The sequence below is a fragment of the Cuculus canorus genome, chromosome 8 (genome assembly GCF_017976375.1).
Source record: "Cuculus canorus isolate bCucCan1 chromosome 8, bCucCan1.pri, whole genome shotgun sequence".
Classification (NCBI taxonomy): domain Eukaryota; kingdom Metazoa; phylum Chordata; class Aves; order Cuculiformes; family Cuculidae; genus Cuculus; species Cuculus canorus.
Window position 1 is genome coordinate 18815955 of NC_071408.1, and position 13386 is coordinate 18829340.

A 13386-nucleotide genomic window follows, 5' to 3' on the forward strand; every position below is an offset into this window, starting at 1 on the left:
TGGCACATCAGCCTCCCAATAGGTTTGTTGGAAGGCAAGCAGAATTGACAAGCTAATGTACTCACTTTAAAGCAATAGTAGTTGATACACAAGATAACATTTTGATCTATTTTTATTGTAATATGATTTCTGTCTGAATTGTATGGGTTGTGATAAGTTGTGAAAAGAGGTGGAAATTAAGAAAATCTTTTATAATCAGAGTTATGTTGTTATACATAACGATACATATAATGAGGCCTTTGTAAGGGGCTGTTGAACAATCTCAAGTAGAGAGCAACCAGTGAACCAAAGATGTTATTAATGCAGCACTAACTTTCTTCATCTATTCAGCATCACTGCAAACGTCCCCCTGTCCACCTGCTAGAGAAAGCAGTCTGTGTTTGACGCTTATCTTGGAATCCAGTCATTTAAGAATGCCCAATCTACACTGGCAGAAAGGCAGCCCACCAGTTTACCAACACCACCCATGAGCCTCGGTTTTATTAATTAATCCATGGGAATGGACTTCTGTGGTTATATCCTGTTCCTGTTTCCTCACAGAAACATGGATCTGAAAATGCAGCTCACCTTGAGGCACAATGGCAACTGGCATAGGATTTATCATGCCCCATCGCATGATGAGCTAAAATATTTATATTTTCAACATAGCATGTCAGAGTGTTTAGAAGTAATTAGCAGTATCTCTTTGTAGTTGTTTACAAGATGGAGGTGAGGTCAGGCAGTTCCTATGAAAGAAGTACGAAGGTTTCATTGCTCAGCATTTTTATGATGATGCTCTGTGCTAATATGCTGTATTTAGACAGTTAACAGGATAAAAAGTTTCCAAGTAGAATGCAATAACTGTGCGTCAGAATTATACTAACTTCCAGTTATTAATACTGCAATCTCAAGTTTTCCACAAGTTTTCCACAAATAAAAATATAATGTGAAGTTATGAGAGGTCAAATTACAAAGAGTAAATTATAGTGAATTTAAGAGTGTTTCATTACAAGGGCATCTGTCCTGCTTTGTGAGTGTTGAGTTTTATCTCTTCCTAAAAGATCATTCAACAGTTCATACTAACACTTTTTCTGAGGGCTTCAAATAATTTATTTTCATCATTGTTGTTTATTTTCTTTCTTGTGAACCTGCTAGGAGATGGAACTAAGCAGAACAATTCAGGAAGCGGATTATCCAGAAGAGGGCAGCCTCGAACAGAGGAGGATGCGTAAGTGTCATCGTGGGTGCAGTGCCATGATTTTTACTTATGAAAGATTATATTTCATACAGAATTAAATTCATGGCAATTACTTTTTTTGATACTTCTCATTCCACACGATTGGATATTCAGAGGCATTGAGTGGCAGGCTTACAGTTAGAGGTACGGATTCATGCAGGGTTTGCAATACAATGGTCCAGGCAGTTCTGTCTTTCTCAAGGCGTAAGGCACTGCCAGTTACAGGAGTCACACTCATAACACTGCACAGTGAGGTATCATAATCAAAATACTGAAAGGAAGGTACATTTTGCCTTTCCAGACTCTTCTGCAGGTGTACGTTCTTTGCCTTATTTTTTGAAAGATTAACTGGCTAAGACACAGGGCCAGTAATGCAGGACACTTTTTGATTAAAAACTAGCTTTGTGTTTGCTTTGCAAAATCTTTTAAAATTCTTGTCTCTTCTGCCACAATCTTATTTTAAGCTGTAAGCTTCCTGACATTAATGGACTTTGAGTGGTCCTCAGTTAGTAAATGCACTTAAATGTTTCAGATGAAATATGTGATAAACTGCTTTCCTAAATTTGATAGATGTGAGAAAGGAAAAGTGATAAAATATGTTAGAAGTAAGGCTGCTAGTGCCTTATGTTGTTAGTATGGTTGATCTTTTCTATTATGAAAAAAATATTTAATTGTTTATAACATTGCCAGATCTCAGCTGAAAAGTGAATTATATTTTCCATGCCAACAGTGAGGTGTCAGGCTAAATGTGTTACATATTTCAGCCAGAACAAGCACATCCATCCCAAAGAGTTGGACAAAAGAAATATTTGTTTCATCTAGGATAGAAATAGGTGAAAAAGTGGAAAACTGTGAATCATGTATGTTGGATTGTATCAGGAATGCCTTTCATCTTTTAAGGGAAGTTTCCCAATTAGGAAATCATGGAAGTTACAAGTTCTTTTAATATGGAAGCGGTATGTGCTCAGTAAAACTACTTGACTAGACTAGAGCTTAAGCTTTAAAAATCTGAATGTTTCCTTCCTCCAAGAGAATGTTCATACTTCTTGCTACTAATACAGTATTATTCTTGATAGTCCTCCATCTATTTCCATCCTTTTTACTTAACTGAAAGCACATTCACCAGAGACTGGTGATCTATTTATTCTTATTCTTCAGTCTTATTTCTTCAATTCTTTATTCTTATTCTTCAAAACTGTCTACATTTTTTGTTCGTGAAGTCTTACTATCCTATTGTGTTGTTCTGCCTTTTAGACGATACTTCAACTTGTCCTCTTGATGTATATCTAATATCTCTGTGAAAGTCTGATTCAGAGCTCAGCATCAACATGGCTTTGCCACATTTCTTCTCTCCTCTAGAATATTATATATTTTTTATCACTCTGTGTAATACGAGTGTCCTGTATTTTTTTTATCACCCTGTGTAATGCGAGTGTCTTGTATTTCATTCAGGCCCAGTGCCTGTGCATCCAATTCAAACTGTTCTGTCAATTCTCCTGTCTGGCAGACTTTCTCTCCAAAATCTAAGATGCATTTCCTATTACCCCAGTTTGTTACTAAGAGCTCACCTCGCAGTCTAATGCAGGTGAGCTTGCCCACATATTTCTTTGTTGGCCAGCTTCTTTGTACTTTCCTCGTGTTCCTGCTTCTGACAACAGGCCATGCTCTTAAGTCCCGTTGATACTGAAGGCAGCTGCGGTGCTGCAGCTTGTGTTACAGGAAGAAGTATCACCATGTTTGTGCAGTGTTCGTGCAGACTAGTTAGCCGACATTAAATAGTTGGGGGTTTGTACCTAAGTGGGTTTCTTTCATCATATTCTTCAGTATACACTATCCTGTTATTCTGTTTCTGTATTCTGTTGCTTGGATTAAATATTTGTATCACAGTTGTACCTTGTGTCCCAGATGAAAATTCCCTTGAGGCTAGAGATTTTATGCATGCTTTTTGTTTTTACTAACAAATAATATTCGGGATATTTATTCAACTAAATATTATGTTTCTTATGTTTGGAGTGGTAGCTCTTCCTCTTGACTGCACTTGAACTCTCAGTGTGTTGGGTTTTTTTTGCTTGGAAGGGATGTTTTCCCTCACCAGTAGCTTGAAATTTCTTCAGTGTAGGACAGTAAGTATCTTCTGAGCAGAGATGGACAGATAGTAGAATTGTTTGGATGGCACGTTAGGTAGTGAAAAATAAAATCTTACAGTTATACCAGTGGAAAGCTGTAAACTGATTTATTGTGATTCAGTAAATGCCGTGGCCAACACATATGGACTAATTACTTAGGGTTAGTAACTTTGAACTGCAGAATAATTTGAGTAATCATGGTCTCCATTGACATGTAAATGTTTGCATTCGATAATTCAATGTGGTTTTTAAAAATTGCAAGATTTGCAGCAGACTAGCAGTTGGTGACAGGCCAATAGAACACACTTACAAACTGACACCCACATGGTAGTATTTATGTGAACTTGCATACACTTTATTTTTTACAGGTGGAACATACATTGTACAAGACATTGACATTAAGATTTTATTTTCTGTGTAGCCTTCTGTTCCCGTGTTGTAATACAACAGTGATAAGATTTTCTCATACTGTAGTTCTGTATCTAAATTTGAGGTTTCTTATAAGGGTGATTCTCCCTTAAGTGGGAGGAAGCAGTAAATAGATTAATTTCTCTGTTGTCTCCATTTGTTTTGCATTATTAAATGGCTCAAAGAGAAAATACCCTAAACATTCATGGAAGGAATTTTTTCAATACATATTCAGTGCAAATCGTGCATTAAAGTCTGCCATTTAGATCTAATCTGAGTATATATTATTGTAATTTTTATAGCAAAACCCATTAAACTCTGAAGGCTGGACATCTCTACACTGGTAAAACATATTTGTGGCTTAAAAGGGGAGACAGGAACAAAAAACATCCTGCGATGTTATCTCAGTTGGGTTCAGTGTAACTTCTCCTGTTTTCTGTGGCTACAAGTGAACAATCTTAATCGTTTGTGGGGTTGGCGAGCTCATCTGCTTGAATAAATACCTGTTGTTACAGACAAATTAATTAAATTCCTGGTTTTACTATTGTCTTTCTGCACAATAGTAAGAAAATCCTCTAATATTGCTGATGCTGAGTTCCTATTCTTAATTTAGGATATATGTGCTTTTGGCAGTCCGCATACAAACCCTAACCAAAGGCAGGTTATATTTGATGTTATGTGACACAATCAGGTTGCACAGCCCATCTGTTCACAGTTTCTATAGGTCCATCCTGATTACAATGTGAAGAAACTCTGGCAAACATTGTAAATACTGATATTCTGCAAGTCCTGATTTGCCTAATGAAACTTTTATTTTAACTTTTTATGCAGGTTGATGGAATTGCAGTCCAAAGTGAAATGTTCATTGGTTAGAATTCTGAAAATAAGAGAAAACCTGAGAAGCCTAAAGGTCTGGTTTCCACTGTTGTTTTTTTTTTTTTTTAATCTGCTTTAATATAGGATTTGGATTAAAAATTGAAATATTGTATGCAACATTGAAGTTTTAAGGAATAAATAAGGAAATAAAATACTTGAAACCAGGCAGGTTTGACTTGGAAATCCAGAAATGCAAAAAAAACCAAACCCAGAACTAAGTAGATTTTTGTTTTTAAGCTAGAGGAGTTGCATTTCCAAATATACAATTTTTATTTGTTATCACTTCTCATTTTGTACACGAATAAAAGCATGTGAAGTAGTTATCAAATGTTATTTATAACTTGAGGTATGAATTATTACTGCATCGATTTTTATGTCCTTGAAGGTGAAATATCCCTTTGTGTTGAAGTGATTGTACTATTTAATTTACCACTAATGCATCATCATTTAATAGTCTGTTTAATACATCCTAAAATGCAAATCACTTCTCTGCTTTAGTCACATTTTGTTTCCTGGATATATTTAGCACAAGTTTCATTGCTGTATATCAATATCTGACAAATAATTCAGTGTACTCAAAGTATTGTATTGATTTATTTTACTTGTGTACGCAATCCAACAATGTTTTATTTACAAAAAAAGACCGACAGTAATTTAAAATATTTTAATTGAAATGTTTATGTAGACGACCTTATTGAAAAATCCTTTCTATTTCTCCGGAGATTGATAGTGTACGGGTTTAGGTCTACCATGAAATGCCAAGGAGACTGGTCAATGAAATCTTAAACGCTTGCAGATTTCCATTTTACTGACATATTCTGGCAAGCTTGTCCATGTGCCAAGAGTGCTTTCTGGGGATCAAGTGCTAATCTGTTTAAACAGCTGAAGATTTACGAATGAAGCGTAAATAACAGGAGATTTTTAAGTAACACTTTCGAAGGCACCTGGATGCCATTTTCAGAAGTAGCTGTGCTCTTATACTCTTACACTCTTACACTGTTTAATCCCGTTGACTTCCTGTGAGGTGGAGCCTCACGCATCGTTTATAGCTTATGAAAAATTGCTGACAGTTCTTTCCTTCCTATGTTTATAATAATTTGTAGGCGTCTGGGTAGGTCGTTTGGGAATGAGTCTGAACCGCGTCTCCCATTGTCTGTTTTCCAGGCTTTGGAGGGCAGCAGAGAGCTTGGAAATGTTATTGGTATCTCGGACTCGGCTGCCGTCTTGAGTGCTGAGCTGCAGAAAACCCAAGTGCTGAGTACGGAGGATTTTCAATAATCTTTATCCCCTTTATAACAGTTTAACAACGATCACTCCAGACGTTTCCTAGAACCATACCCCACTTGGTGGTATAATGAAGCCTTACACCCCAGGATTCTGACGTGCGAGTTCTTTTGGCCAGCACAAACGCACCTTAAGTGTCCTTGTGCATCCAGCCAGGGACATGAAAGAAAGGCACCCCCAACGGACCGCTCTTCTAACTCAGGCACGGATGCGGGGGGGGAACTTGCAAGAGCAACACCTTTTGTTATGTAAATAGTTAGATACTTAGTGGGTAGTTAGCTAGTGATTAGGCTAAACGCTTCCACTTTGATTGCATTGCCTTTCTTCTCTTTTTGCAAGGAAGTTGTTTTGTTTGTTTGCCTGTTAGGAGGATTAGGTGGAATATAGGTTTCCAGGCTTTAAAAATCGCTATTGTCTTTAAATGATGGACATACCATATGCTTATTGTGTTGGGATAAGGGCACTTTACAGATGGCACATCCGTAATACTTTTTCCAAAGGAACACAGCAAGCCAAAGATTTTCATTTACATATGTCCATTTTTAGGAAACTCTATCCATGCTCCAAGTCAGAGGTTCTTGGGATGCTGAATCCTCAACAGCGAAAAATGCATTTTCATACTTCTCTTCCCAACTGCCTCTGCAACTAGAAGGGGAGTACGTGATGGGGAAATTATCTAATGCAAAAAACTTGCATCATGAGTAATAGCAGAAGAAAAACTCTTTAATTTCAGGGAGAAGAAACAGAGATCTCGCTTTCCAGGTCATTCCTCTCAAAGTTAACGTGGTGAAAGGTAGCTGTAGGCACTCAAGATGCCCCAGTCTTTATGCCTCAGAACAGTTTGTTCATTCATTCTCACAATAGAGTCATAGAATAGCTGGAGTTGGAAGGGACCTTAAAGATCATCTAGTTCCAACCTCCCTGGGCAGGGACATCCCACTAGAGTAGCAACACCTTTTCCTGTGCTCGTGACAGGTTTGTGGTACAGGTGTGTCTAAGATGGCAGTTGCCTATCGCTGCTTCTTCTCAGAGGTTTGCCTGTCTGATGTTGTTCTTTTCATACCAACCTCTGAGAACCTCATTTCCAGCTGACCAGAGAATATGAATAATGTATGCATACACGTAGTCCCTGTGTCCAGTCTCTGGACAAACATGCAAAGATAGTAAAGTAGTTTCTTAACCTGCTGCAAATATGAGTTTGTGGCAGTGTACAATTTTCTACAACCTGTCTGGTCGCTCTATCTTCTGCAGAATGTGAAAACACTGAAATTAGCGACAGGAAAGCAAAACCTAGGGTGACTGGGGCTGCTGCTTTGTTTGCGGGTGGAAACAGGTCAACAGTAAGCCACAGGTGCTAGGGAGTTTTTCTTATCAAGGAGAACTGTGACTCTTCTAATGCATTAGATGCATGCGCTGGCAGTGGAATTTATGCATCACACAATTCCGGCAGCTCCTGTTGTTTAAATTACAATTTCTTTCCTTACTTGTATTCCAATGCTCACTCAGTTTTTATTTTGCATGTGTATACACTGTACTAGTTCCCACTGTAATGCATATAAGCAGATGCTTTGTTACACAATGAAGTTTTCTGAAGACAGTCTGTGTTTACATTACTACCCTACACACTGGATAGGGCAGTAAGAGTGCCCAGAGGAGATGGCAGAACTATTGTTGACATCTTTTATGTCCACTATTTCAGTTAGCTTCTTGTTGCCTTCAAAACGAGAAAGAATCCTTTGCTCCCCATCTTAGAATTAGAAACAAAGCACCATGTCAGCATTAGAAGACAAAAATGGAAACAAAATGTAGTATGAGGCTTGTATGCAAAACTTCTCAGAATTGTTTTAATTTTGAAATTTTTGTTAGTTTTTTGAGCACAATTACATAGGTGAAAATCCTCTGCCTCCTTTTTCACTTCCAAAGCATTTGGTATTATTTTCTTTGAATTCTCTGTGGCAATATTTATTGATTTCTGATCTATTTATTTGACTAGTGAGCCAAGCAGAACAACTGCAGCTGTTGAAAAGAAACCAGGGAAATCTTCCTGCCCGAGGTAAGAAACTTTTTTTAATTCCTGTGTAACAGATATGTGGATGATTCCTTTTAGTTGATTCCTTCTTTCCACTTGAAGTAAGCTGGGTAACCTTTTCTATGTGAAAATGGTGATAATGAAATGTGTTTCTTCTACGCATGCAGACTAGCCTAAACTTTTGCACTGGCTGTGTATGAACTTCCCCTTTTCAACTATTTTCATTGTATTGGCTATTTCTGCATAAAACTGTGTAAGGAGAAGGAATCATTGGTGGTCTTGCACTTGAGGCAGAGTCTGGAAATTAGTGCAGTCAGGTCCTAGCGTGTTTGCATACATTTTATGTACATCAGTTATCCTTGTTCTTCCTCACTTTCCTCCCCCCCCGCATTTTCAGTGTGGAAGCTGAGTAGCATACAGTCTTGGCAGCAAAATGTTTTTCACCTTATATGTATTGCGAGGTATTTAGCACACTCCAGGATTTCACTCCAGGGGACTGTGAAATCTTAACTATTAGGTTTCTTCACAACTAGTGCTGTGAAAATATTTGAAGTTGATGGCATTTAATATAGCATGGCCCACATAGCCACTTTAGTGCCTTGTCTTGCTGGAAAGGTGGTGGGGAGATACGCACAAGTATTATTTATTTTTCTCTCACACCTAGTAAAATCTACAAACTTTCACTCCTGGTATTACCATTATCTTCATGCTTTTAATCTTAAAATAGAGCAAAAGCAGAATCAAAATCAGTGATGGCATCTCTACTGCCCTGTCTGCCCCCTGCCCCAAGTAGCAGGACTGCTTCCTATCACAAGCAGTCCCTTTGATTTTGGTTGTAGATGCTCTTCCACAGGTCTAGGTTCTTTCTACTGTGGGGAATTCTCTTAAAGGAAAGAAAATTGATCAAACTTAAGTCTCCTCGGCTCCAGCAGATTACCACAAAATGAAAAGGAGTGACATCACTTCTTAAGGAATTTGACTCATTTGTGCAATCTGCTATTTCTGATTTACAGCTCCCTGTGTCCTTTTGTTCCAGTGGCCCTGTCTGGCACTGATAATGGTGAATGCTATGGGCCATTGCAGATTTAAACTGTCATTGCTCCCCCTGTGCACTGCGCTTTAATGGTCACCAGGATGTACATTTATAGTTCTGTCTTTGCTCTAGAAACTAGCCCCTAACACTAAACTTATATCCAGTCTTGTTAGATGAGAAATGAGATTTTTTTGTGGAAGTAGGATGGAAAGTAGAATTTTTGGTTTTAAGTTGACCAATTTTGATGAAGTTTCAATGTTGATCTTGCTTTAATGAAGAATAAATTCAATTTTGCAGTCTTGAAAATAACAGTTGTAGGAGAGACTAAGAAGTATGTGATAAAAGAAAATTATTTGGAGATGTTTTCTTTGCCTTTTAGTTTTGGATGTGGTTTTTCCTAATTATTTTTAATTAGTTATGCTCAAGACTTAAAGCTTATGACCGTTCCGTGGCTTGATACCAGTGGAATGTCACATTTTCATCACATGGTGAGGCATGAAATTTATTTACTTTACATAAACAACCTCTACTTAGAACGACCTAATACAAAACATTCCTTTCTCAATGGGCAGCATTATGTGGGATTCAGTATATCGTTTTGTGTGACCAGCACAAAAAATGGCATCATTGTTTGTCCATGACTAGCATTTACAGTAAACAAAATGTTTTTGAATAGAATGTAAGCAAAGTGTAAAAAAGCTGCCAAGAGATGAAATCTAGTCAGTACACTGCAGTCCAAAACATGCTTTGTGTTTATTGGGAATAACTGTGTAGGTTGTGATATGCATATTTTAAAGGAAAATGTAAGAGGTTCACAGTTTTAAGGAGTGCAGATAACATTCTAAATAAGAAAGCTACTTAAGGGGATTGTTACAAATTACTTGGCTTCCCAAAAAGAAAAACATGGACATAAATCATGTCCATCTCTCCATCTGCTGTCCAAGAAAGAAACAAGAGAGTGTTATGTAGAAGATCAAATGTAGCATTAAGAAAACTATTTTCAGACTGTATCTTGTAATGAAACAAAAAATACTTTCTTTTTTGTGTTGTTGTTCATCCCGCCAAGCCCGTGGACAAATATAATTACCTCTATTAAGTTTAGTTCTTACCATTCCGAGCTTTCATATTGTTTTTAATAGAAATGATGAAGTTTGCACTCTTTGCAACAGTAGTGGCGGCTTCCCAAGAGACTAGATCAGGGTTACCTAGATGGATTTTCATTTAGCTCCACTTGACATTACCAGTGAGAGCAAAGCTGGAGAGTTTAGAGACCAAGTAATACTGAGTTCCCACTTACCTATTCAATTTTCTTGAAGACTCCGTTTATAGGGCAAAAGAGAAAATCCCATTTCACTAACACTGCAGAATACAGATACCTCCTTAATAACCAGAGTTCCTTCTCAAAACAGACAAAGTGGTAAGAATACATTATTCCACAGTTTATCCTAATTCATGTCTGTTTGAGTTTGGGCTTTGTATTGGGGCTTTGTGTTCAAGCAACCCAATAGTTTGGGTCTAGGGTCTGAGTGAAGATAAATCAATTTTATAACATATTTCTACCTCTTTCTAAAATAAAGCAGAATAAATTTGTTGACTTTTAGACACACTTGGGTGTCTGTCTCCCATCTGTCCTTCCTCTTATTCGTCCCTTGGGATATTCTAGGGAAAAGGGGAATACATCAGACTTCAGGTGTATATTTTCAGAAACATAGCTGTGGATTTTTCTGCCTATAAATAGACTAATCTAAAAAACATGGGCTTTTTTTCTCATCCTACTTTTGTGTTCACTTGCAGGGAAGAAGCATTATTATTCCTTTTCTGGGAAGAGTCAGTCTCATGACCTGGCTAAGCAGAAATTTATGAAGTGAACTAAAGGAATTCACAAGAAAATATATTCAGAAACTGAGTTTCTTTCTAAAGTTTCCGTTCCTTGAGAGCAAATGGAGCAAGTATTATGCTTGCCCACTGCAAGTACGTACTTTTCAGCAAAGTGATGAGATGGATGCAGGGGTTGGACCTAGGTGTTGGGAAAGGCCTTTCTATCAGATCTAACAGATCCGTAGGCCTCTTCTGTAAGAACCAATTCTTAAGCTGACTGTGAGGATGAACCAGATGCTTGTTTGTGCAAGCTCTGCTTCCAGGCACCTGTGACAGAGGCTTTTCTGAGGTTCAGTTCTTCCATGATTTTAATCTGTTTGGGAAAAGCAGCTAATGCTGACACAAACAGCAGTTCCTTAGTTCTATCATAGCCCTTTTAGTTAAATCCTAGGCTTCCATCTAGCAGCCTTTTTGGGGTGTACATTGTCTTTAAAAGCAGCAATGATGATGCTGAAGGACTTTTTACCAAGTACATTATTACTAGATGGAGACTTAGAGCCTGGTTTTGCAAATTATAAGCTTACTCAAGTTCTTAACGCTAAAGGTAAGGTCCTCAATGCTTACTCAAGTTCTTAACGCTAAAGGTTTCACCACACATCAGAAATGTCTGCTCTGAGTTAATGTCCCTACATGGTGTTCAGGAGAGAGATGACGGTCGTCAGTACTCTTTCACTGACATCTTGTGCGCAGCTAAGATACAAGTTTCCCTCTTGGCCTACTCAGAAGGGCTATGAAACGAAGACGCTGGAGGGAATCTGGCCTTGCCCACCTGCTTTTCTCTGTGAAAAATCTCTCTGCATTCTTGCTAATGAGGACTTTTCTACAAGTGGACATGAGGAAGAGTTAACCTTAGCTGTGGTTTTAAGTTATACCTGTGTGAATGCTTTTAAGTGGAGCTACATTAAGCAAAACTGAATTAAAGCTACTTCAGTGTTGAATGTGTAGGTATGCATATGCACCCACAGACTTGGTGCTGCTCACCTGTTTTGTTTACTCATAAATCATTTTAAACGACCCAGTGCAGAGACACAGAGAAATGGTTCTGACCTCCTGCACTTACAGTCTAAACTAACCGTGAGACTGCTCCAACACGCAACTTTAGAAGAGAGCGTTGTGTTCTAATTTGTATTACGTGGCTTAAAAGCTGTTGTTGCTCGGGCTAAATTTGACCTTTCTCATCCTGCGCAAGCGAGTCTGGTTTAATTTGTAACCATTCAAATCCCTTTCCAGTCTAGAAGAAGGAACAAAACCCACTTGGCCTGGCACAAAAAACCTGTAATGCTGGTGGTTTTCGTAGGACAAGTGAGGAATCTCACCTAGGGAAAGAATGCCACTGAAAGGCAAAGGAGCCGGTGCATGGGTTTCTGGCCCCACGTGCTGTGCAACCTCCCCAGCAGGTTCTGGGTTTGCTGGGTTCCACCTGCACTGTACGAGTGCATGTTTTAAAATACATCCCGAGATCTGAGAAGCCTCTGAGTCTGAGGACACTGACATGATAAGCTTTTTGGATGGGAAGAAGGGGCAAATTACAAACCTCTCCAATGATTTAACATCTTCTGCTATGTAGATGAAATATTAAGCTATTAACTTTTGTGGCAGATACAGAAATGCACATGAGACATACGACTATAGGCCTTGGACCGTATATACATACAGAACTGTCAACCTGCATTTTGTATTTAGGTGTCAGCCACATTTACTCATGAATTTCACACTTGTGTTTATACTCTTATTTTCCTATGTACCTTTTAACAGACACAAGAGACATTAATGTTTAATTGCAGTGGATCTAGACTTCTGAGTATTAAGCTTAATGAAAAATTCAAAAGAATTGTAGTTCTTTCAACAGCTATGCGTAGCAACTCCTGCATGAGAATAAATACTGCTTTCTCCCATGAATATAATTATTTTAAATAAAAAAGAAAAGAAACATTAGTTTGGACTCACTTAGTAGCAATTATATGTTTAAGAGGTGTAAATAACTTGCTATCCAGACGTTACAAATATCCAGGTGCTCTGTATGTGCTGATGACAACAAAATTGAAAAGAAAGACTGTAATAATTCTGACTGGTTTTCTCTGCAGAAGATATTGATTATTTGTGTGTGGTGAGAGATTTGGAAAATTCAATTAAAGGAGTTGTGCAAAGGTTTCATAAATTTTCCTTGTACAGCGTGTACACAGACATTGTTGCGTATTAAATCAATGCAGCACTTCACAATATATTTTCTTTGAAACATAAAAATAAATAACATTTAAACAGTTCTGCTTACTACAGAAACAAATTTTATTTTCTGTGAAGCATTTAGTCATGTGCTATCACTGACTCATACACATTTGCCAGCTGCAACAAATTTTATAGACGTTTTCTCCAGAGACATAGCTCATATACTATGAATTTTTAAATGAGCAAATGGTGAAGAAGGGATGTCAGCAATATAAAAATTGATCAGTTAAAAGATAAAAGCATAAGTAAAGAGATTTGTATGGTAGTCTTAATAGGTTTTATTAAATAAAAATACTGTAAAAAGACAGTA

At 37.7% G+C, this 13386-nt stretch overlaps 1 protein-coding gene across 3 annotated transcripts in view; it reads left to right on the plus strand.

Annotated features, from left to right (window-relative positions):
* ITGB3BP (integrin subunit beta 3 binding protein) overlaps positions 1-13386 on the plus strand; it is a 37413-nt gene that overhangs the window by 16515 nt on the left and 7512 nt on the right. For all 3 annotated transcript variants that reach the window (XM_054073744.1, XM_054073746.1, XM_054073745.1), the window contains exons 4-7: positions 1135-1207; positions 4582-4660; positions 5791-5884; positions 7904-7963. In XM_054073744.1, the coding sequence (XP_053929719.1) occupies positions 1135-1207; positions 4582-4660; positions 5791-5884; positions 7904-7963 (306 nt within the window). The remainder of the gene's footprint in view (positions 1-1134; positions 1208-4581; positions 4661-5790; positions 5885-7903; positions 7964-13386) is intronic.